The sequence below is a fragment of the Chenopodium album genome, chromosome 1 (assembly GCF_948465745.1).
Source record: "Chenopodium album chromosome 1, dcCheAlbu1.1, whole genome shotgun sequence".
NCBI lineage: Eukaryota > Viridiplantae > Streptophyta > Magnoliopsida > Caryophyllales > Amaranthaceae > Chenopodium > Chenopodium album.
The window spans coordinates 77,244,686-77,271,039 of record NC_137834.1 but is presented as its reverse complement, the minus strand read 5'-3'; the positions used below and the strand labels follow the sequence as shown (position 1 = coordinate 77,271,039).

The following is a 26,354-nucleotide window of genomic DNA, read 5'->3' as shown; positions in this document are numbered from 1 at the left end:
TTTGTTTGCAAAAACTCTTACGTAGTCGAAGTTGGGGAAAACAAACCGGGCTTCAAGATAAAGCTCTTTCATTCACAAAGAAATCTCTCTCTCTAACAACTTTTCCTCTCATCAACATCACTTTATTCACGAGGTATTTAGAATCACAAAATTATGCAAATTCCCCCCCCCCCCCCCCTCTTCCCCCCTCATTCAGGGACCCACATGTGCATCATACTGACATACTCTAGTCTATTATATGTATGGAGGCCACTTCGTATGTTTTGCTCATGATTTTCTCATAAGGTGAGGAGTTTCAGTTTTCTCATGTCATATGTCAACTACGCTATCTAAAGATTAAAAATCTTATGGTTGTGGCTTACTACTCCATAATCAGGGACAGATCCACCCGGGTGTAAAGGTCTGTTCTCATTTATTGAATTGAGCTGAATTGGACTAAATTAAATATTTTACTCCCTCCATTTTTAAATACTTGTTTCATTTCTCCATGCGCGGAGTTTTAGGAGAAATTGGAGAAAATAATAAAATATGAAGGTAGTGGGGCCGGTGGAAGAATAAAAAATTGTAAAAAGCAAAAGTAGTGGAGAAATTGGAGGTGAGAAAATATGAAATGAATAAAATATGATATTTGTTGGGTTCACTAGGTGGTAGTATTGAATTAAATATTGTAAAAACTTTCCATATAAGGAAATGGAGCAAGTATTTAAAAACGGCCGAAAAAGGAAAGTGGAGCAAGTATTTAAAAACGGAGGGAGTATTAGAGAAGGAAATTAGAAACTGAACCGAACTGAAAATAAGCTGAAGTGAGAACATGATCTAAGAGCCAGGGCCGTCTCCAATTTGGTGACCCTGTTCTAACCATTAAAATTGGGCCCTTTAATTTTTAGAGGACAATTTTAAAAGATTAAAAATATTATTATTAAAAAATGCCTTTTTTTTTTAGTACAATACTACCAATTATTATAGAACTAAAATATTCAATAAAACAACAAACAAAAACTTTTTATTTAAAAAGTGTCATCCTTTTAATATTTTTTAAAGCAAAATCCTCAATTATAACTTCATAATCAATTTAATTTTGTTTTTGAAATTAAAAGACAAAGTCGATTTAGGATGAATTTTTAGGTTTTAGTTAAATGGTGGTCTTTTACGGAGAAGAAGGTGAATATCTAAGGTTATGATTTTTTTTAAAAAAAATTATGGGCCCTTGATTTTTGGGGGCCCTGTTCTGTGTGTGAGAAAAAACATGTCTATAAACGGACCTGCTAAGAGGAGTCACTTGACCTTACTTGATTAAGTATACAAATTAAATAGTTCCTAAATTTCATATTAATTGTATGTAGTTTAATGGTTAGATAATAATTTTAACCTAGTGGTCAACCGGTCACAAGTTCAAATCTTGAAAAGTTTATTATTTTTGTATACATTTGATGGTAAAAAAAAAAAAGGATTTTGTTGACGAACGCCCCTAGGACGTTGGATAATCATTTAAAACACTACCAAAAGTGCTATAAATTTGAGAAATAATGACAAAATCACGCGTTGATTGATGTAATTAATGTTTATTTTAATTAAATATTTGTAATTAATGATTGATGTATCCAATATCCCGGAGACGTTTCGTTAGCTTTTGCCAAAAAATAATTCTCTATTTATATCATTTTTAATTTTTATACGAATTTATAATATGTTGCACCCACTTAATATTCATCTACTAATACACCACCCACTTAAGAAGCTTTCTAAATTTGCCACTATCCACATTACGTGTTATTTATCCATAAAATTCTCATAATTTAAAACTGTTTTTACTTATCCCATAAAAAGTGGTTAGAGCTTCTCTCTCAATTGCAGGAGATTTCGAGATCGATTCTCATCCCCGCTCTTGTGGCTCTCTAAATACCAAAAAAAAGGGCAATATTCAAAAAGATTAAAGGTCTGTTTTGATTTACTGAAAACAATTGAACTGAACTGATTGGGGTTGAACTGAAATAAACTAAACTGAACTAATTAAAGCTAAACTAAACTGAATAAAGCTGAAATAAATTGTTTAAAAAAGGAAAATAAGATTAAACTGATTATATTTAAAGTGAATTGAAATAAAATTAACCTGAACAAAACATCTCCTAAAAGTAAAATAAAAGTGTTGCGGATCTTTCTTTTCCTTAAAACCTCCTACATTACATACCCCACAGTGTCATTGGAAATTATTGCGTTTTTACCAATTTTTATTTATTTTTTTTTTTTTTGGGCAAAATTACCAAAAGTTAACATTGTGTAAGCTACGTTATTTTACCAATCAATTAAAAGAAATAAATGATAATTGAACATGTCAACGTAGAAAACCCATATTGTGGGACATCACACCACCATAAAATGAGTCCCTCCACAATGGTTGCCTGCCAGTGGAGCATAATTAACTTATATTCCGTGTTAAAGTTTGGTAGCTTGTCATATTTATTAAGACCATACCATATGCTACAATTATAGTTCCAAAGAGTAATTTTAATTTTAATTTTAATTTTAATTACAAAGTTTTTTATAATTAAGATGTCATTTTCGTTACACAGCTGGTTCGTAACATAAATCGTGGATTTACTTAAATTCAAATGTTAATTGTTAGTACAATTAAGCAGTAAACTCACGTGTACACATAACACATGTGCCATGTGTGCATGTGATTGCATTAATTCGAGAAAGAGTTAAAATTGATGTGACTTTATGATAATATCTAAATATGGATGATTATTATCCAATGTACAATCTAGAATATTCTAGAGTTGGGTATTTGGTCTTATCCATTGATGGAACCCTAGGAAATGTACATTATATATATCCAGTACTACATGGAATATGAAATACAACGTAACAATCTTCCCGCTAGTCAACTGAGTAGGATTACCAAACATTTTTCTAGAATCCCATATTATTATTATCATGTAAGTATGATCGTAGCCCATAACAATTATAATTTGACATTTATCTAATTTTGCATGCTTATTTATTGGAATATCAACATATATAACGAATACAGAGCATGATAAATAATTTAAGGTTCCATTCTTATTTTTCTCCATGCTAACGTTCTCATCTTCTATTTCGTACTTATTTATGCATGACTTGTATCAGGATTATTTATGCATGATTATAACGTTTAGTACATATTTTGGATACTATTTATATATACTTATCTTTTAATATTATTTTGTATAGTGAAAAATGTCGAACCTTGCCAAGCTCGAATTTGTGGCCCTTGATATTACCGGAAAGAATTATTTATCATGGGTGTTAGATGCTGAAATACACCTAGATGCTAAAGGGCTTGGTGAAACAATAAAAGAGGCTAATAAGGCAACACCTCAAAATAAGGCTAAAGCCATGATTTTTCTTCGCCATCACCTCCATGAAGGGCTCAAAAATGAATATTTAACTGTGAAAGACCCTCAAATCCTTTGGAGTAATCTAAAGGAAAGCTATGACCACCAAAAAACAGTGATACTCCCTAGAGCTCGTTATGAATGGTTGAATTTGAGATTGCAAGATTTTAAATCTGTTAGTGAATATAACTCAGCTATGTTTAAAATAACTTCTCAATTGAAATTATGTGGAGAAAATATTACTGATGCAGAAATGCTTGAAAAGACATACTCCACTTTCCATGCTAATAATATTGTCCTGCAGACACAATATAGAGAAAAAGGTTTTAAAAAATATTCTGAATTAATATCTTGTCTTCTTGTGGCTGAGCAAAATAACGAGCTATTAATGAAAAATCATGAATCACGTCCTACTAGCTCTACTCCATTCCCTGAAGCGAATGTGACAACCCATAACGGGAAAGAAACTAAAAACAGAGACCATTCCAGCAGTAGTGGTAGAGGTAGAGGTTGTGGTCGTGGCCAATGGCGCGGCCGGGGTCGTGGACGTGGATATGGTAGAGGTCGTGGAGGTCATTTCACAAACTCACATTCCCACCAGAAGTGGAAACGTAGGGATGAAAAAGAGAAAAGTGATAACAATATATGTTACCGTTGTGGAGGAAAAGGTCATTGGTCTCGGGTTTGTAGAACTCCAAAGCATCTTATTGAACTTTACCAAGAATCATTGAAGAAAGGAAAGAAAGTTGAGGCAAACCTTGTTCTTGAAGATGGTGAAGGTGATTTTGATTTTGGCAATGCCAATCAATTTGATGTTGGTGATTTACTTACTTCCCCGGAAGGGAATAATTTTGATTTTGGCAGTACAACTCATTTAGAAGTTGCCGATTTCTTCACTGCCCCAGAAGGGAATAATTAAAATTATATTGTTTTATGTTAGTTTTAAGTATTAGACTTATGTTTGCTTATTCTACTGATTTATTTAAGTTTATTTCTTTCGTTGTAATAAGGATTTTTGCTTTATAAATTTATGAACTATTTGAGTGTTTTTATTGATTTATTTGTTTTATCATCTTTATTTTTATGCTTAATATTTTGACATGTATTTTATTTCATGAAGAACATGGATATTACTCAAGTTCAATTTGCTATGAATGGTGAAGAATTATGTCTTGCTGACAGTGCAACTACACATACAATACTTAAAAATAAAAAATATTTCTCTCATTTGATGATGAAAAGGATTAATGTAAGTACCATATCGGGTAGTACAAATATCATTGAGGGCTCCGGAAGAGCCACTATAAAGTTGCCTTGGGGAACTGAAATTAAAATAATTGATGTTTTATACTCCCCATTGTCTCAAAGAAATTTATTAAGTTTTAAGGATATTCGCAACAATGGTTATCATATTGAGACAATCAATGAAGAAAATAACGAATTCCTTCAAATCACAAATATAACTCAAGGCTCAAAACATGTTTTGGAGAAACTACCTACATTCTCTAGTGGTTTGTACTACACAAAAATCAATGCTATTGAAGCTCATGCTATAGTAAACCAGAAGTTTACTGATGATTTTGTTGTTTGGCATGACCGGTTAGGCCATCCCGGTTCAATAATGATGCGAAAAATAATTACGAATTCATGTGGACATTCTTTGAAGAGCCAGCAGATTCTTCATAATAATTTTTCATGTGCTGCTTGCTCGGAAGGCAAGTTGATTATTCGCCCATCACCAGCTAAAATTAATTTTGAATCAATTAGTTTTCTGGAACGTATACAAGGAGATATTTGTGGGCCCATACATCCCCCATGTGGACCATTTAGGTATTTTATGGTTTTAATTGATGCATCAACTAGATGGTCACATGTGTCTTTGTTATCAACTCGTAACCTGGCGTTTGCGAGATTACTTGCCCAATTGATTAAGTTACGGGCACATTTTCCAGATACTCCCATTAAGACTATTCGGCTTGACAATGCTGGTGAATTTACATCTCAAGCTTTTAATGATTATTGTATGTCCATTAGGATAAATGTTGAACATCCTGTAGCACATGTTCATACACAAAACGGTCTAGCAGATTCATTAATAAAACGTATTCAGTTAATTGCTAGACCATTGCTTATGAAATCCAATCTCCCAATTTCTGCTTGGGGACATGCTATATTACATGCAACAACACTAATTCGCATTAGGCCAACAAGTTATCACAAGTTCTCCCCATTACAATTGGTTTATGGTCAGGAACCAAATATTTCCCATCTAAGAATTTTTGGATGTGCGGTTTATGTTCCAATAGCTCCACCACAACGCACTAAGATGGGTCCTCAAAGGAGGTTGGGGATATATGTTGGGTTTGAATCCCCGTCAATAATTAAATATCTTGAGCCTACAACAGGGGATTTATTTACGGCTTGTTTTGCAGATTGTCATTTTAACGAGTCACCTTTCCCAACATTAGGGGGAGAAAAGAGAGAGCTGGAAAATGAAATTAAATGGAATGAATTATCATTATCCTATCTTGATCCTCGAACTAAACGATGTGAACTGGAAGTTCAAAAGATAATTCATTTACAAAGTTTAGTGAATCAATTGCCAGACTCGTTTGCTGACCCAAAAAGAGTGACCAAGTCACATATTCCAGCTGTTAATGCTCCATTTAAAATAGATGTCCCGGAAGGACAAAATAAAATTGCTAATGAGTCTAAACCACGCCAGAAACGTGGAAGACCAATAGGTTCCAAAGATAAGAATCCTCGGAAAAGAAAAGGAGCATTGATTGATGATGGTCAAATTGAAGAAACAATTTCCGAAGGATCTCCATAAGAGACTTTAGACATGATACAAGAAGAAATTCAGGTACCTGATAATGAAGAAATTTCAATAAATTATATCATGTCTGGAATTACATGGAACCGAAATCAAATCGACGTCGATGATGTTTTTGCATGCAATGTAGCATTAGATGTTATGGATAATAATGAGGATCATGAACCAAAATCTATTGAAGAATGTAGACAAAGAAATGATTGGCCAAAATGGAAAGAAGCAATTGAAGCAGAATTAAAATCTCTTGGAAAAAGAGAAGTATTCGGACCAGTAGTCCGTACACCTGAAGGTGTAAAGCCAGTGGGATATAAATGGGTCTTTATGCGAAAGAGAAATGAAAAGGGTGAAGTTGTAAGATATAAGGCATGCTTAGTTGCACAAGGATTCTCACAAAGACCTGGTATTGATTATGAGGAGACATATTCTCCTGTGGTGGATGCAACTACTTTTAGATTTTTGATTAGTCTGGCAATAAGAGAAGGACTTGACTTACGTTTGATGGATGTAGTCACAGCTTATTTATATGGACCACTGGATAATGACATTTACATGAAGCTCCCAGAAGGATTCAAGCTACCGGAAGCAGCAAAATCTAGTTCTCGAGAACATTTCTGTATTAAATTGAACAAATCTCTTTATGGATTGAAACAATCTGGGCGTATGTGGTATAACCGTCTAAGTGAGTATTTGTTGAAAGAAGGTTATAAGAATGATCCTATCAGCCCATGTATTTTTATAAAGAAATTTGGATCAGGATTTGTTATAATTGCAGTGTATGTTGATGATTTGAATATCATTGGAACTCCTGAAGAGATTTCAGTGACTGTCAATTATTTAAAGAAAGAGTTCGAAATGAAAGATCTAGGAAAGACAAAATTCTGCTTGGGGTTACAAATAGAGCACCTAGAGAATGGAATCCTTGTGCATCAATCAACATACATAGAAAAGGTTCTTAAAAGATTTTCTTTGGATACAGCACATCCATTGAGCAGCCCTATGGTTGTAAGATCACTTGAAGTAGAGAAAGATCCATTCCGACCTCGGGAAAATGATGAAGAAATTCTTGGTCCTGAAGTACCGTATCTTAGTGCAATTGGAGCACTAATGTACCTTGCAAGTCATACACGACCTGATATATCATTTTCAGTTAATTTATTAGCAAGGTATAGTTCATGTCCAACCCGAAGGCATTGGAATGGGATTAAACATTTACTTCGTTACCTTCAAGGTACGAAGGATATGGGTTTATTTTTCCCAAAGTTGTCCAAAGAAAATTTGATTGGTTTTGCAGATGCAGGTTATTTATCTGATCCTCATACTGGTCGGTCACAAACTGGATATGTGTTCACATATGGTGGTACTGCCATTTCTTGGCGTTCCATGAAACAAACCATTGCAGCTACTTCTTCCAATCATTCTGAGATTTTAGCAATTCACGAGGCTGCTAGTCGTGAATGTGTATGGTTAAGGTCGGTAGTTCAACATATAAAAGAAGTTTGTGGTTTATCATCTGGGAAAGAGGCACCAACAACTTTATATGAGGATAATGCTGCTTGTATTGCTCAACTTAAGGAAGGATACATCAAAGGCGACAGAACAAAGCACATCTTACCCAAATTTTTCTTCACTCATGATCTTCAGAAGAATGGAGATATAAATGTATTGCAGATTCGTTCAAGTGAGAATTTAGCAGACTTATTTACTAAGGCTCTTCCGACAGCAACATTCAAAAAGTTAGCTTACGGCATTGGATTGCGTCGTCTTAAAGATCTCAAGTGATGTAGTCATGAGGGGGAGTTAATGCGCGCTGCACTCTTTTTTCCTTAACCATGGTTTTTTCCCACTGGGTTTTCCTGGTAAGGTTTTTAACGAGGCAACATCTTATGCGCATTATAGTGTATTATTTTGTACAGGTTTTGTAGTAAATGTTAGTTATTGTTTTATTCAATATATAGTCATCCAAGGGGGAGTGTTATGATAATATCTAAATATGGATGACTATTATCCCATGTACAATCTAGAATATTCTAGAGTTGGGTATTTGGTCTTATCCATTGATGGAACCCTAGGAAATGTACATTATATATATCCAGTACTACATGGAATATGAAATACAACGTAACAATCTTCCCTCATCTCTCTTTATTTTCTATTCTATATTTAACAGTCACAAACATTACAAGTACCTACTTACCATAATTAGTAGTGGATCACCCTATTATTCTTTAGACTATACAGTACAATACATGCTACGAGTACATTGCTACTGTATAGTCTGTATTATCATGAACATAGTATATCTAGGCGCATTACAGGATTACACCTACTCCCTCCGTTTCTTTTTACTCGCAACAAAGAGGGGAAGAACGGACTCCTAGGCAAAATATTGAAACCATGATTTATGAAAAATAAGGGCATACACTTAAGTGTGTTAATCCTACTTTAATTTTTTTTTTTAAAAAAAAAATAAAAAAAAAAAAAATCAAAGTTGAAATCCCAGAAACTGGAATTCACGAAACACCACCATCACCTGTCCACCTATCACCACCACCACCACATGTCCACCTATCACCACCACCAGCAAAGACCGACCCCACTACAACCCACCACCACCCATCAGCGATTTCGACCCAGCACCGGCGCACCGCCCCGATTTCGACCTAGCACCACCCCCTTCGACCCACAACCCCGATTTTGCACCACAACCCACCACCTATTTCCTCCACAACCCTCGATTTCGACCCACCACCCCCGGTTTCGATCCACAACCCCCGATTTCGACCTAGCACCACCCACCTGTTTCGCCCACAACCCCCGATTTCGACCCACCACCCACCTTTTCGCCCACAACCCCCGATTTTGACCCACAACCCCCGATTTCTACTTACAACCCACCACCTATTTCGCCCAGAACCCCGATTTTGACCCACCACCTATTTCGCCCACCACCGATTTTGACCCACAAAACCCACAAAGCCCACAACGAGGACGGCGGCAGCAAGGAAGAAAAGAAAAACGGAAGAAAAGAAAGGAAGGCGGCGACAACGAGGGGAGATCGGTGAAGAAAGAAAGAGAAATTCTGGGTATGGTAGTGGTAGTGGTGGTGGTGGTGGTAGTGGTGGTGATGGTAGTGGTGGTGGTTGGCAATTGAAAGTGATGATGAATTTAATTGGGAGGGGAATGATTTTGGTGGAAATGGTGAAGTTAATTAATGTAAAGTTTAAGTTAATGGAGATAAAATCAGCAGTTTAATTAGAGTGTTTAAAAACAAAAGTAAAGGTAATTTTGTAGAATCATACAAAAGAACCTACCATAAAAGGAAAGAAAAAAAATTGTTGCAAGTAATGTGTAACGGCTAAAAATGGTAATTGGTGCGAGTAAAAAGAAACGGAGGGAGTATTTATTTGTATGCATATAGGAGAACAATTTGGGGTTTTTAATTTGTTTTTTTTTTTATTTGATATTTCTCCCTCTTAATAGTACATGGTATATTTTTGTGTACTACTCTCTCTGTCCTTTTATTAGAGTTTCACTTCTCTTTATTACTCAGTATATGAGTAATAAATGTTAGAAATGAAACTCTAATAGAAGGATGAAGGATTGGAGGGAGTATTATGCATGTATTATGTTTTATTAAAACATAAGTTGTTTTAATAATACTATAATAGTATAATAGTGTTATTCACCATGTAGTGATAATTTTTGCTATCCTATATTTTACTATGTCGTTGAATATTTTCCCCCACCTTTCAAGTTTCATCTATCACCTATTCCTCTCACTTGACTCATTATTCACCAATACTTTTCTCATGTTCCCATTATTAACAAAAATGCCATCCTATTTGTTTATGAAGCATTTAAGCTCTATGCGTCAATACTTAACCTATCAACATTAATTTTCCATTATTTTTGTTACTCGTACTTAGGGCCTATTCTCTTCAGCTTAATTTCAGTTCAGTTCAACTTCAATCAGTTTAGTTCCAATCAGTTCAGCTCCAATCAGTTCAATTCAGTTTAGTTCCTAATTTCCTTCTCTCATAAACAATTCGGTTCAACTCAGTTCAATTCAGCTCTAATCACTTCAGTTCAGCTCAGTTTAGAAAATCATAATAACCCCTTAATTTTAATTTAAAGGTGAGTTTTTCTTATTATTAAGCAATTTTTTTTTTTACTTACTTACTTACTTTAATAGTTTTACAAAGTTTATTTGTAGTTGATACAATAGTTAAACTGTCCTTCAAATTAAATTTAATTGATATATAATCATATCAAAGGTACACATTATCAGCCAATGTGTACAAACATGTTACAAAGTATTCTTTTTAGGAAATTTTCACTTTTGCTACCACTCAAATACCCCTATTTCACTTTTGTTATCCACTTAAAATTTTATTCTATTATGATACCACCTAAAATATGATAATTTAAATTTCACTACCATTTAACGAAATCCGTTAGGGTTCCGTTCAATTTATTCAAAAAATAAAGAATTTTTTAACTTTTACCACAAAAAAAATCAAAAAATTATTTTTTACCACCAAAACTTCTAAAACTTTTATTTGACCACCAAATAAAAAAAAAAAAAAAAAATTACCACCTTCAATTGCTCAACCTCCTCCCGTTAGCCACCCCTCCCCGACGGCCCCACCTCACTCCCTTTCCCCCACTTACGCAGCCCACCCCCTCCCTTTCCCCCACTTACGCAGCCCACTCCCTCCCTTTTCCCTTCTTGCTGCCTCGATCAGGAAACCACCTCTCTCCCCATTTGTGCGCCCTGTCGGAATCGACCCCCCTCCCCATTCCCCCACCGGAATCGACCCCCTTCCCCTTTTCGACCACCCCTAACCTTAAACCATCCAACCTAAATTGATTTTAGGGTTTTGCTTATGGTGGGTTCGGGCTGGTGGTTTAGGGTTAAAGGTTTTGCTTAGGGTGGTTTAGGATTAGGGGTGGCCGAAAAGGGTAAAGGAAGGGGATGGGAAATCAATTCTGGTAAAGGGAACGGGGAGGGGGCCGGAATAGGGATGGCAATGGGGCGGGTCGAATGCGGATGATGGTATCTCCATACCCATACCCGCCTAAAATTCTTATACCCATCCCTGCCCCACCATCCGTGGTGGGTACAATATCCACATCCATCCCCACCCCACCGGGTATAAGATAGGATCCATCCCCGCCCTATCACCCACTTGGATATCCATACCCATCTCATACCCGTCCCAAAACCATTGTCATGATGTTATATTGTTTCACATTAATAACACTTATATCAAATTAGGTTAAAAAAATTGGGAATTTTACTATTCAAACTTATTGGGCTATAAAGTTTCATAAATTCTAAACTCTTCTAAAGGAAATATGGTGCGGGTATAAGGCGGGTACGGGGCGGGGCGGGTCTACTCTAAAATTCATACCCGCCCCACCACCCATGGCGAGTACACATTTTATACCCATCCCCGCCCCATCACCCGCCAAGCCTCCCTCCATCCCCGCCCCACTTGGGCGGGGATGTGGCGGGTCTCCCATTTAATTCGACCCACTGTCATCCCTAGGACGGAATGGGCGAATGGGGAGGGAGGTGGTTTTCGGATCGGGGTAGGGGTCGAGGCAATAAGAAGGGGAAAAAGGAGGAGGGGTGGGCTGCGTAGGTGGGGGGAAAGGGAACGGGGTGGGTTGCTGGCGCCGACCGCCGACATGTGGGAGGGATGGCTAATGAGGTGGGGGTTGGTTGTTTTTTAAAATAATGTTTTTGGTGGCTGACGGGGAGGCAGTTAGGGTGGCTGAGGAGGGGTGGCCGGAAGGTGACAGTGAGGGTGGCTGGATTTCACTAATGGAAATAATAACTGAAAGTGTTAAGTGGTAGTGAAATCTAAATTATGTGATTTCAGGTGGTAGCAAAATATAATAAAATTTTAGATGGGTAATAAAAGTAAAATAGGAGTGTTTGAATGCTAGCAAAAGTGAAAATTTCCTTTTTTTTATTCAAAAATTGTTTTTAGAATTAATCTTAGCTCATAGATTGGTAACTTGTTCTCTAAAATAACGCACTTCGTTACAAAGAAGTAAAAAAAGTGAGTGTCAATCTTAGTGTTATTTCAGAATACTGTGGTCTGTATATCCTTTAGAAATTATTATATACACCCGATATCATTTTCTCAATTAATCAACAAATGGGCAAGTAATATTTTTACTCATTTGTTGATTGAATCAGCAAATGATCTCGGGTGTACATAATAGGTTCTCTATATACTCTCTCCGTGCGTTAATAAGTATTGCAGTTTGACCGACACATAGTTTTTTGATTGACTTAAATAAAATAAGAGGTAAGTGAGGTAGTTGGAGTATTAAAAAATCGAATAACTTTTGTATATATCCGGTGTACAATAACTTACTGTACATTGGGGGTCACTTTTTATCAAATTTAGGGTCACTTTTTTTGGATAACTTTTATCAATAAAGCATAAATACTTCATAAATTTTATTTATGTCAGGGTAACTTTTATTCATATTAGGGTAACTTTTGCTCATTTTAGGGGTAACTGTATAAAGGATGTACAATATTTGTTATACATACGATTTATTTCAAAGTTTGTCTAAAAAATTATACAAGAAAGATAGTGGGATTAATAGTTTATTGAAAAGTAATGAATCTGAGATGAAAAATATAATTAAAAAGTAGTAGTGGGTTTAGATGGGATTATGAAAGGAAAAAAAATAACCCTACCTTATAAAAAGTTTTACATGACTCTTATGAATAGTGTGAATGTGTGATGCTACTTATACCCTTTAAATTGTGTATTTACATACACACCCTCACTGATGTGTATAATTTTTTTTAACGAATAGTGTTTGGACAATTATACCTTCTAAAATATTAATACTACCTCCGTTACACATTATTTGCAACGATTTCACATAAAGTAGAGAGGAAAAATGTCTAATCGTTGCAAATAATATGTAACGGAGGTAGTATCACTTATTTGCTCTCATTAATCTTAGTTGTCTTGGACATTTATACCCCTATACATAGTTTACATATTTTCTCTCATTAATTTTTCCAACAACTAAATTTGTGATTTAAAGGTTAGACCAAAAGAGCTTCTAGATATGGCTAGCGCATTAGCTACCCTAGTAATATTTAAATATATTTTTTTGCTAAAAAAAAAGGAAGTGTAACACTTATTAAAACACGACTGGATTTGGTAAGTGTAACACTTACTAGTATTAAAACACGGAGAGAGTACTATAAACATAAAATAAAATTAAAAAAATCTTACAAAGTACGTACGTTGTATTTTATGAAGTACTTATTATGGAACTCCCTCCGTTTTTTAATACTTGCTCCATATCTCCATGCGCGGAGTTCAGGAGAGATTGGAGAAAGTAATAAAATGTGAAGGTAGTGAGGTAGAAAAAGAATAAAACATTGTAAAAAGCAAAAGTAGTTAAGAGAATTGGAGGTGAGAATATGAAATTGATAAAATATGATTTATGTTGGGCTAGTAGGTGAGAAAAATAAATTAAATAATGTAAAAACTTTCCAAATAACGAAATAGAGCAAGCCTTTAAAAACGACTTGGAAAAAAAAAGTTGAGCAAATATTTAAAAACAGAGGGTGTGTATGATTACCATAGATAAATTCTGAAGAGAAGAAGTCATAGATCATTCAATAGTCACACTTTTTGGAAACTGAAAACGAAACTTTTTTATGTTAGTTGGACTAAACACACTCAAGAAGAGGAAATTGATTTTGACACACCCAAAGTTAGAAGAGCATAGAAAATTATAATCTCACATAGAGGTGTGCCAAAATTATTTTTGGTGTGCCAAAGTCATTTCCCTCAAGAAGACCATGCAGTCAAACATTTAATCACAAGGCAAAATCAATCAACTGAGTGATGAATTAGCAAATTGTAGAGCAATGATTACAACATAAACTAGAATTCCCGGGGCAAAAGAAATTGAACTCTACAATAAACCACTAAGAGCAAAATGAATGAATACACTTTACAAACATCTTTGAAGATCTTAACTTCACTGATATCAAAATCAAGCAGACTCAGTTTCACCGGCTGCTGCTGCTCGTTTCTTTGCAAAGTATTCATCAGCACGAGCAAGGTTTTTCCTTACTGATTCCTTGACGTACTTCTTTCTTCCAGGTAGTACTGTGAGAGAGCAGCCTGCAGCCTCAAGCTTTTCTTTTGCTTGACCTGAGAAAGCACGGGCCTTTATTTGCAGCTTTGTGCTTAATTCTCCTTCACCGAGAATCTGAAGAGAAGACGACACAAACATTAGGTTCCAAAGAGAATCATGATACAGTATGAGATAGATGACTGTTCATTAATTAGAAAAACTATATCATTTGGTTAGTCCCATATTAAAGAGGAGGGAAGCAGTTGAACAACCATAAGAACTAGGGACAGAAGTTCAAAAATAGCATAATTCTGAATAATTTTTTGTTTTCATCACTGAAGGCCTGAAGCTATAAAAGCAGTACTAGCATAGATAACTACTAAATGTCAAGCAGTCCTCAAGAAAAATAGACAAGTCAAGCTCATAAGCATACTAGTGATAAATTCTTCATACAAAAGACTAAGAAAATGAAGCTACTTGCTTATTGTGCACTTAGAAAGGGAGAGTATGTTCATGAATTAGCTAACAAAGGTAAGAATGTTTGTAATGCAATTGCTAATTGAATGGCCCCTGCGAAGTCTTCTACTGATTGGTCAAAAGTACACTATAAATTAAGTAATTGGTTGCATCAGGTTAGGCCAGTCAGCATGACAAGTTAATAGAGTGTCTCAGGAGATTTGAGGGTAATTCTTGCTACTACCACATCCAGCTGCTGTTTACAACATTTCAGCTGAGAGGATCATAGCAAATTTTATGCTAAAAGAATTTGAGGATGAATTGTTATCTGGAGAATTATTCAAAAGGCTCATATAGGTGAGAGTCTGTTCCCAAGTGGCAGTGTTACCCACATAATTCAAGAAAAACTGTTATCTGGAGTCTCTGTATGTTATTCCTTTTATGTATGGCGGGGGACTGAGAGTAAGAAGATGTACTAATGATCTGCAAGTATCTGCTACCGTTCCTAAAAGGCTGGTTCTAGGTTTGCTCTATATACCTTCACAACTTAGTCCTACCATCTTCGGTAGAACTCTTCTACTAGGTAATTTTATGACCACACATTTCATCTACCTCTTACAGATTATACAGAGTATAACAGAAATTTCGTCTATAGATACAAAAACAAACTTATTTTAAATCATTGGTGCTGATAACTCTGCAACACATTGTTACCGAGTATCTAGTCTATCTGTGAATAAATGCCAAGTACACAAGTAATTAGGTCGATTTGTCTTTACCAAAATTATAATGAAAAAGACTGAATTGCGCTTCATATGAGGAGTATTTATAGTAATAGAAGTAGATTTAGGGGTGAGCATGGGACAGGTACTAGTACTAATGGTTCGGGTAATCGATAACAATATCACTAAAAGTGATATCCATAAACCGAACCAATAAGTTCGTGTACCTGGACTTCGGGTATCAGATTTTTGGATCAGTTATCGGGTACCCAATAAGATATCCAATAATGATAATTAAACTTAATAATGTAGTTATTATGATATCATTTAACACTAATTAACAAAAATATTACATGATCTTGATCAAGTTATTAATAGTGTTACTAATCATTGATATTATAAAATGATTATGAAGTAAGGTTAGAGTTTAGATTTTGGAAAAATAGATTTAAGTAGGAAAACAAAAACAAAAAAATGCTTATCGGATCGGATCATGTAACAGTTAATTTTAAAATGATACCCGATAACAAATTATTGGAACGGGTACCCGAACCGTTATGGTTATCGGATCGAGACCCTAATTTTCGGAACTGTTACGAATCAGGTTTTCGGGTAGTTTTGCTCAGCCCTAAATCTTTGTAGCCACCGATCATTGATGATACAGTATAAAACAAAAAGATAAGAATGATTTAGAATGTCTTATACGCTTAAGGTGTTTTCTTTTGCCTGTTTAAAAAAAAAAGGTGTTTTCTTTTGTCCTGAAAACACCTTAGCAAAGAAAACACATGAGCTTATTAGTTAACTAGGCTAGTGCTTTAACCAACAAAAATTTGCGTAAATTAAAGTTGTATATCATTGGAATAGTTTAAAATCAATATGTAACTTACTACAATAATAATATAGAGTAATGTTTTATACTTCAATTATTAACTCAATTCAATCGTTCATAGAAAGAGGAAGACAAAAAAAAAAAAAAAAAAAAAAAAAAAAACAAAATAGGGGATGAAATAAGATTATATAGAAGAAAGAGAGTTTAGCTCGATAGTCACAACAATCCTGCGATCTTTTGGGGAAAAGAAAAATAGTAAAATTAGTTTATTTTTCCCAACACAATATAAATTGCATCTCATTAAATAAAAAAGCATAATTACCCAAAAAAAAAAATCATGGAAATTATACAAATATTCTTTTAAAAGATTTTGACAAGAAAAGATATGAATTACAACATATTTAGGATAAAATTTTAGTTCTTCAAAAAAAAAAAAGAAAAAAAAAAAGTTGATTGTGTATATACAGAAGATATAAAAAGATCGATAACAAATCATATCGATCATATTATTCAAATATTGCATCAAAAAAAATGTTACATAAATATTCTCTAAAATGTTTTTGGCAAGAAATAGGGAGGATAGTTTTGTAGGGAAAATATTGCACCAGGATGTCAGTTTTAGTATTGTATATTGATTACACCAGATCTAGACTTATCAATCCTTCTTTAAACATAAGACACAAGGCAAATTATAATTTTCCAAAATGAAGCAACTATAGACCAAAGGAAGATAGATGGCCGATTGACTAGACCTTAAGTAGAAGGCTTATGTTTTACTAGCAAACTGCTGGAGTCAAGCTTGGTTATATATATGTATTGAGGTCAACCCCACACTGGATGATCAAGACTAGTAATATCCAAAACATTAAATAGCTTGGCATAACAACTAAGGGGCAAAAGCACAAAACGCCAATAAAAAGTGTTCCATGGGTACTACGAATAAAAATTCCATAGTTCTAAACTTCTACAATGTCAGAATACTAATGATATGGGGACAGTACTAACATGATACCTTGAGGTATAAGGATAAGAAGTGTTACCATGGAGGGCATGGACCCAAGGTAGTTATCATTTTGGCAAACTATGATCTAACATTATATGATCAAACATGGTTCACAACTAACAAGTCACATGGAGGTATTGAAGTGTCATCTCATCTCTAATTCTCTAAATAAGACCAGCAGTTGGAAATAATAATAACTCTTTCTTCAGTTCTCAGCATATAATATACCCTTACCTTCAATGGCAGCCTTCTTTCTCTTCCTGATGGATTGATTATACCCTTCTCCTTCAAGGACTCTATTGATACTTCTTCACCTTCCTTGAATCCAGCCACCTCTATGTCTCTCAAATTTACAGGCACATACTTTGGCAACCCAGCACGCATTCCTGTTGAAAGACAGTGCCATTAATGTACATGGCTAACTTAAAAAAAATTTCACCCTCAAAACAGGTTGAAACATTGAGTAATAGAGCTCTGAACAGAACATCGTAATATAGATCAAGAGAATAAGATCAAGAACCAGAAAATAGAAAGCCATCAAAGGTTTATGATAAGAGTAGAGGATAAGAATTCAAAAAAGATCAACTAAGTTAATTAACAAGAATACAGTAACTATCCATTGAATGCACTTCTTTCACAGCAACTGATAGACAATATTCAATTTGAATGATATCAACTTGAAAATAATCTTTTGAAGTAGTATACAAATAAAGACTAAAGTGAACAAGCAATTCCTTTCTCCAAGCATACAGCAGTTCAACGATAATCACTTATAGTAAAAAGCCAAACACAAGCCATCTAATGGTGTAAGTGTGTAACCCTAAGGTTATAAATGTAATTGTGTGACGATATTGTTTATTATATATATGAGTTGCAGGGTTACACAATTACACAGTAAATCATGGAACTTATGTTGCATAAACAAATTATTTTACACAAGTAAAAAAAAAATTGTTTTAATGAATGCATGGCCATCATTTTATCTAGAGCAACCTAAAATTAGGTCCACTAACACCATAACATGAACGTCTAGTTATCTAGCTTAAGCATCATTTTTCATTGTGAGAATCCTCACGCTACAAATTTAGAAATTTAAAATGGAGAATAAAAGACTACATATGTAGGTGGATAAATTCAGCATTTGCTGAAGGCTATCTGAAAATCTTTGAAGCTGAATCGATTGATAGCTTATCTAGGAGAGCAAGAAAGCTTGGAGATGAACGAGAAGCTAGAAATCGAGTGTTATACTGGATTGACTAGCAGCAAAGGTGAAGCTAATGGTTCTGTATGTTTTCTAAAAGAAACTCTATGTACGATTTAGGTATATCTGGAACTCTGGAAGTAAGAGTGGGGATTTGTTGAAACTGAAGACACTAATTCATCGTTGGGATTGAAGACAATATGGATCAGAAATCACAAAAGTCAATGTTGGAGCTGAACTCAATGAGAGGCAATACACATGTGATTCATTGTTGGAACTGAAGTCACTGATTCACAAAGGACATTAATGTACTACTTCCTCTGTTCTTTTTAGTTAACACCATTTGACATTTACACTATGCACAAACTACACTTTGACTACTTTTTGCGATTTGTAACTACGATAAAACATAGTCAAGTGGGATCTTGTTTGAATCGTCTCAATGTATATACTATTAATATCCATTTCTTATAGTTTTACAATGTCAAGAATTAAAGATATTAATAGTGTGTTGGAAAAGAGAGGGAATATGCTCCATTTTAGTTGTTCACCCAATGCTTCAACAGATAAATCATTGCAAAATCTTTGTCAAACGAGTTGTGGTGATTTCTGTTACCTAATCACAAAAATCATGGGTAATATAAATAGGAAATTACACTCACAATAAGAGGTTTATGCTCCCAGAAAATAACCAATTATAGCATAAACAACTTGTTTGAGTAAATACTCCTTACTCATGAATATTTCAACTTTTCACCAAAGTTTTAACTTTCTTAAGTGTCCTCACTTTAATGAGGCACACCAAGGCACAATGAGGCACCTAAAACAGAGCGAAGGGATCTCGCCTGAGTGCACCTTGAGCCATTTTATTCATTGAAGCGGATACATGCCAGCTATGAACATGAAAAGCAGATGCATGCAGGCATATTCAAACTAGTTAAATGTTATATGTTTCCACAATAACATTGTCAACAGTTGTGACTTCAGTGTTCCAATTTTGATTGGGCTACCTTATTCTTTTAAATCGTGTTTCTCAAATATCATCTATACATCAACACTCCCCTTGCTCAAATTCCGAGCAATAACTAGGTGATGATGAATCATAAGATATTTGATGTTAAACTAACTATTGTTTTACTAAGTACCATAGCCATAGGTTAATTCTCTATACATATATCATACCTCCCCCGTTCTTTAATCATTGCAACAATTGAATTTTACAGTGTTCACACGATACCATGTGATTATCTATTGTGAATTTTTACGTAAGGAAAAAAAATAGTTGAGTCTTGTTAAATTCGTCTTGACATATAATTTCATAGTATCAAATTTTTTATAACTCTTACTTACACATATTTGAAGATATGAATAAGATAGTTAGTGTCTTGGGATGCGTATAATCCCAATTATTGAAATAAATAAAGAACGGAGAAAGTATTATGTTTGTTTCTACAATGAGTTCTTTGTTAAGACTCTTTAAGAGCTTCTTGGATAGGTTCTTCTATCATGTAGTAGAGGAAAGTGGGGCTGGGTGCTTGGATTGTGCCTTCATGATGTGGTAAATGGAAACACATAGTAGGATACAAATTCAGAAAGCACCATAAGCCTGAACATAGAAGACCATAATCATCTTATAGGTTATCTTCCAGGCCTCAGTATCATTTTATTCATTCGGCTGCACATTCCTACATGCTTTTTGTTAGCCTAAGTTCACATAAGACTTGTATATGTCTGGTTCAAAATTATAAAACTAGATGTTCAATTCTGCAAAAATATTTCCATCTTCTTAGAAAAGACAAATTTGAAAAATTTCACTTGAAATGAAGCATACTATTATTGCAAGGCAGTACCCTAAGGATTTCCTGAACAATAGTTTTCCTCAAAATCCTCTCCTCATTGGATTAAAGTTTATTGAAAAAAAAAAAAAAAAAAAAAAAAAACATGAATAAATACAAAGGGTGTCAGAAAATCAAACTACAAAGTCTAGAAATGACTAAAGGAGACTTGTCCAAGGTGGGTATATTTGGAAAATAAATAACTTTGAATTCTCAAATAAGTGTATGAAAACTACAAGAACAATTTAAATTAGCCCAAGAGATTTGTATGAAATTAAGAATGCATTATTGACCCATGACAAACTAAAAATGAGTTTGCATGTAGTTTTACAAAGGAAGCTCATGCCAATGTCCACGAAAAAAATGCTTCTCCACTCCATGGATCTTTTTCCATATAAATAATTAGACACTCCCTTCGTGACAATTTACACACAACGTTTTGACTTTTTCCCTTATTCACACATTTCAATTTGACCATCTTATTTTGCCAATATACAAAAGCAAATATTAGTATGTTAAATGATGTTGAATCCATCTTAATGTATATTTTCCAAAGATATTTGATGGTCAGAAGTGTGAAATGACAAGCTCCACAAAAGTAGTATCCATTAGCACTCAATACCACCTCAAAAATGGTATTGAGTGATAATAAATATTTATAAGAAAATTAAGCACTTGGGATATACGGGGGGCTGGAGTTGCATTATCAAGGGCATAAAGAGTCAATTGATCACCAACATAGATTATGCACATTCAGCATATTGGATAAGAATCAATCTTCATTACACAAGCCATCATTCATTCGGTATATTGTCCACTACATACCAATCCACATCTCTCCAATCTCAATTCCAAGTTCTGAGTATTATATACATTTATCCCTTATTTAAGGATATTGTAATTTGAAATTTTGAATCCCACCTCAAAGCTGCTCCATTAGAGCATTAAAGTAACTAAAAATCTAAATTCACAAAATCCTTAAATTTACAATTACACCAAAGCAAAAGTAATCACATGAACTCTTACAAAAAATAACCAAATGAATTTGAAATCTAAAAAAATCAAAGAAATAAATCCATATAGTTGTCAGAATACTTAGTAATGATAATTACCTCCAGCAATGCCAATAACACATAATTTAGGAATTCAAAGTATGTGGAGGTTGGGGTTATCTTCATGGTTTGGTAAATGTACCACAAAGTAGGATTTTTTTTCCCCTAGAAGGAATAAACACCATAAACTTGAATATTGAAAACCAATGATCATATTATACGCTATCTTCTAGGCTTAAGTATCATCCAACTTATTTGACAAGAACCATCCGTGAAAAATGAACAAAAGAAGAAAAGTACTAAATTGAAAGTGGATGAAATACGAGGAAAAACATAGTCAGCAAACAATGAAGGTAATGTAAAGTGAAACCCACAAAAGAGGATATAAAAATAAATTTTAAGAAAGTATTATAAAAGAAGGCTAAGGGGAGATAAAAGAGAGAGGAAAAACATGCGAGTAAAAACCCTAAGGAACTAAATAGATTTTACAAAACACAATGAGTTTAGGTAAAAGAAATAAAGTATACATATACATATATTTAAAGTCACGACATATCCTCGATATAGGTTCTCTCCCTCCAATCTGCCTATCCAATGCCATATTTTCCTCAATCCCCATGACATTCATATCATTCTCAATCACCCTCCATGTTTTCTTAGGTTTTACCCTACCCCAGTACCCCTCACAAACCAATCACTTTGCCACTGTTAAACCTTGAACCTTACTTCAAATAGGGATCAATAAGCTAAAAGCTTTCCAAAAAACTCTTTACAAAACAAGGCCTTAACATGTTGGATAACAATCATATCTTCATTACACAACCCATCATTCCTAACAGTTTGTTTGGATAAAGAAAGGGGAAGGAAAACCCATCATTCCTAACAGTTTGTTTGGATAAAGGAAGGGGAGGGAGGAGAAGAGGAGGGGAGGGAGGGAGGAGAAGAGGAGGGGAGGGAAAGGGAGGGGAGGGAAGAATGGTGAGTTTTCCTTCCAAATCTCTCCATTGTTGGAGGGATTAATTTTCTATAATTTAATCCTTCCATTTCTCTCCCCTCCAATCCTCTCCCTTCCTCATTTGCTATCCAAATGAAAGATACTCCATCTCTCCATTTCTCTTCCCTTCCTTTCCCTCCACTTCTCTTCCCTCCCTTTCCCTCCATTTCCTTCAATCCAAATACACCGTAAATCCTAATTTCAACTTTTCAACCTTATTGCCCTCATACCACAATACAGCTAAATTAAACATCTCAATCACATTACACATTACACATTCCATTAGACCATTACACATCCACATCTCTCCAATCTCGATTCCGGTTTCCAAGTATTATATCATACACATATCCCTCATTTAGCAACATTCTAATTCGAATCCCACATTAAAGCTGCTTCATAAAATCCATCAATTCACATCAACAACCAAGCAAAAACAATCACATGAACTTCAATATTAACAAAATTAATCAAACGAACTAGAAATATACATAAATTAGAGGATAAAACTAATCCAAAAAATTAGACAAAAATGATTACCTCCAGCAATACCACGCAATTTAGGAATTCGACGATAAAGGGGCATCTGACCACCTTCAAAACCCTTCATAACACCAGGACCAGACCTCGATTTCTGACCTCGCATTCCGAACCCACAACTGCCACCTTGACCAGCAGCATGACCTCTTCCCTTTCTTTTCGCCTTCTTCCTCGAACCCGGTTGCGGTCCGAGGTTATCTAGCCTGAACCGGGTCTCAGAACCCGACCCACTACTCTGAACCACATTTGAAGAAGAAGAAGCAGCAACAACAACAAGAGCTTTTTCTTTGATTATGGTCCTCAAATTGAGTTTGAGGTTAGTGAAATTAAATGGGTTTGTTCTGAAATTGTTGATGTTTCCTTTGAAATTGGAAGATGGGTAGTTGTTGGAATTTACAGTTGAAGGAGGAGCAGAGGAGAGAGAAAGGAGAGAAGCCATTGGAGAAGTGAGTTTGAGGGAGTGGAGTTTAACGGATAGGATAATGGAGATTGCAGAATTTAGAGGTTCCTTCTTTTTAAAGTATTTTTGGGCTAAATTTAAAAATGGGTTGAAATCGGAAAATGAATGTTGTGTGTGTAATGTTTTCTATTACAATTTTTTGGGCCCATAAATAGAATTGAGGGTTGGTAGGATTTATTTTTTTATTTTTTTTTGTTGGACAAAGATTTCATATAACGAAACAGAAGTACAATATGTGAGAAAACTTAAGCAAGAAAACGCAACACAACATAGCAAAAACAAACAACAATCAAAATGACCATAAAAGAAAACGGCGTTGGCGAGCACGAACAACTAACCAGTGAGCTGGAGCAACCCAGAGACGAAGAACCTTACAAATCCAACAAGAATCAAAATGTAATAGAATATCTCTGATAGCTCTCGACAACCAAGCACAAGAAATATCATCCGAACACGAACGACATAACATGGAAACCAAAATTGTGTTGTCCGTATAAAGTAGAGGACTTAAAAAACCTTTTCATCTAGCAGCTGGGAGAGCCCTTAGGCAAGCTTGTAATTCCGAATGTAAAGCCGACGAAGTCCGACAGGCTCGAGCGCACCCACCCGAAACTGTAGGGGAAAGCTCCTCTCTAAATATCCAACCTGCCCTGCACTCTGATCATGAATATTCTAAGCACCATCAAAGATTATACAACAATATGCAATACTAGAATCCGAGCCGTGTAAACACTCAGATGTAGCAGGAGGAGGACGAGGAAGCTGACGTCTCCAGAAGGACGAAATAGAGCTAGAAAGCGTATAGCCTCCGAACTACGTGAAACCCATTAGGAGACCAGACCGCTTGTCTAAACACAATTTGATTATGAGTAAGCCAAATAGCCCACAAGAGAGAGACCAAAGTGGCTAGACTATGCCAATTTTGAGACTTCCCATAACCAGAAATTAGCTTTTGTGAACCAGTGAGTAAATGAGTGTGCAATTAAAGTACTCTGGAGTCCTAAGGTGTAGGCGTCGTTCGAAGTGCGCCTACGTTAAAGCATGTGTGAATATGCTTGGCACTCATAGGAAGCGGGAATTAACATATACGATTAGGGACAAGGAAAGTAGGGAGCTTTTTAAGGAACTTGTAAACCGTTCACGGATCATTTAAGGCAACCACTGTTAAGGGACAACGAAAGGCAACACCGATTGACCCGTGAAGGTTACACCCCATTCGTAATCCATGAGATTACTAACTCCATATTGTTCAAAACCACGAAAGGAGGATCGGGGATGATGGTACGAAGTGAGTCATGGAGTCACATTCGCCCGTATTGGCCTCTATTCGATTCTTATAGTGAAAAGTGATTCCTGCGATTTCAAAGGCATGCAAACAAAATATTCAAATTCGCTCCAAACTATTATTTGGCTAAATTGGTTGAATATTAATGCAACACATAATTCTAAAATATTAGTAATCACTTGATGTAACAACAAGATTAAAAAGGAACCTAAACTAATCGTCTAAATTATCTTATTAGGCGTGATTTTCAATTACATATTCCCTTTAAACATGCAATATGGTGATCATAATAACAACATAATAAACATTAATATTGGAAGCAATTTAACCATAATCCAACAATATAGTGCTTAAAGGAAGTATTTTAAGTGAATAAGGTAGGCTAGTGTTTAGGCTAGAGCATAGAAGAGAGAAGAGTGAATTAATTAATGCCTCGAACTGCAGAAATGAGGGGGTATTTATAGAGGAAATGAGCAGAGGAACACACGGAACCCTAAAAAGATAAAACCCTAAAAATAAATGCCGCGACACGGCAAAATTTGGTGTGACACGGGAAAATCTGGTGTGACGCGGGAAATCAGCAGCCCTAAAAAGGATAAAGCGCGTTTAGGCTCACACGGAGAAAACACGGGATTCCCGTGTCGCGGCATGTGTACCGTGACACGGCAACTTTGCCGTGACGAGGGAAATTCCACCGTGGCGCGGCACATATGCCGTGACACGGTGGACTTTTTTCAACTTTTACGTCCAAATTCATTTTAACCCTAATTACGCTCTACATTTTTAAGTGTCGTTTCATAATTTCGGGCTATTTAGGTTTATTATTTATTAGTTAGGCTAAAATAATAAATAATATGAAATGAATAAAAAAGGCTTGGGCCAAAAAATAAATTGGACTATGCTTTGACTAAACATTAGGACTGATTTTATGAATTGAGTTTGATCGAATATGAATTTTAGGCACTCTCGGGATTAAATACTCAACCTGACCAATAATGGCCATGAAAGGTTGTTCATCATCGGGTTTGGTTTCGGGGAGACTTTTTTAGGTGTCTACACAAGGGGCCAGTGATCAAGAGATGAGAAACAAACGAACAATTCCGAAATAAATGTCAAGTCGCTTCCAAGTTATCATGACAAAGAACAAAAACGAGGTTAATAGGAAATCCTTGGGAATGCAAAGTAGCAGAAAGAGGTAAAGCATCATGAAGCAATTTCCAACAAAACATCCTCAATTTGGACATAATTGGCATTCCCCAAAAGCATTTCCACCACGAAGGCGGTACCGGATCACTAGCCACTGACGCCATAGACTGGCGAATTAGCAATGCATAAGCCGATTTAGTGGAAAACTGACCGTCAAGTGCAAATTTCCAATAAACAAAATACTCGAAGACGTAATATTGTCGAAAAATTGATGGACCTTCGAAGTATCCCACGCGTATGAACGCGGATCAATAATAGAAGAAACATTATTAGTTGGAACATCCGGCTCACTTAGACCGGATTTGAAGGAGGTAGGCCCCCCCGTGGCCCAAATATTCTCGAGAAGACGAACCTGAGTCCTCGAACTTCCTTTCCACGCAATCCCCTGAGCTAGGGTGGATATACCAGTCAAAAGACCTCGATAA

The 26,354-nt window shown here is 35.3% G+C and overlaps 1 protein-coding gene across 1 annotated transcript; it reads right to left on the bottom strand.

Moving 5' to 3' along the window:
- Nucleotides 1–14,096: 14,096 nt before the first annotated feature.
- LOC145557943 (large ribosomal subunit protein uL15c) lies at nt 14,097–23,486 on the bottom strand. The gene is made up of 3 exons (XM_081619118.1): nt 22,979–23,486; nt 17,591–17,742; nt 14,097–14,481 (listed from the first exon to the last, which is right to left on the bottom strand). The coding sequence occupies exons 1-3, from the start codon at nt 23,415–23,417 to the stop codon at nt 14,263–14,265; spliced, it is 810 nt and encodes a 269-aa protein (XP_081475244.1). The 5' UTR covers nt 23,418–23,486; the 3' UTR covers nt 14,097–14,262.
- Nucleotides 23,487–26,354: the final 2,868 nt, after the last annotated feature.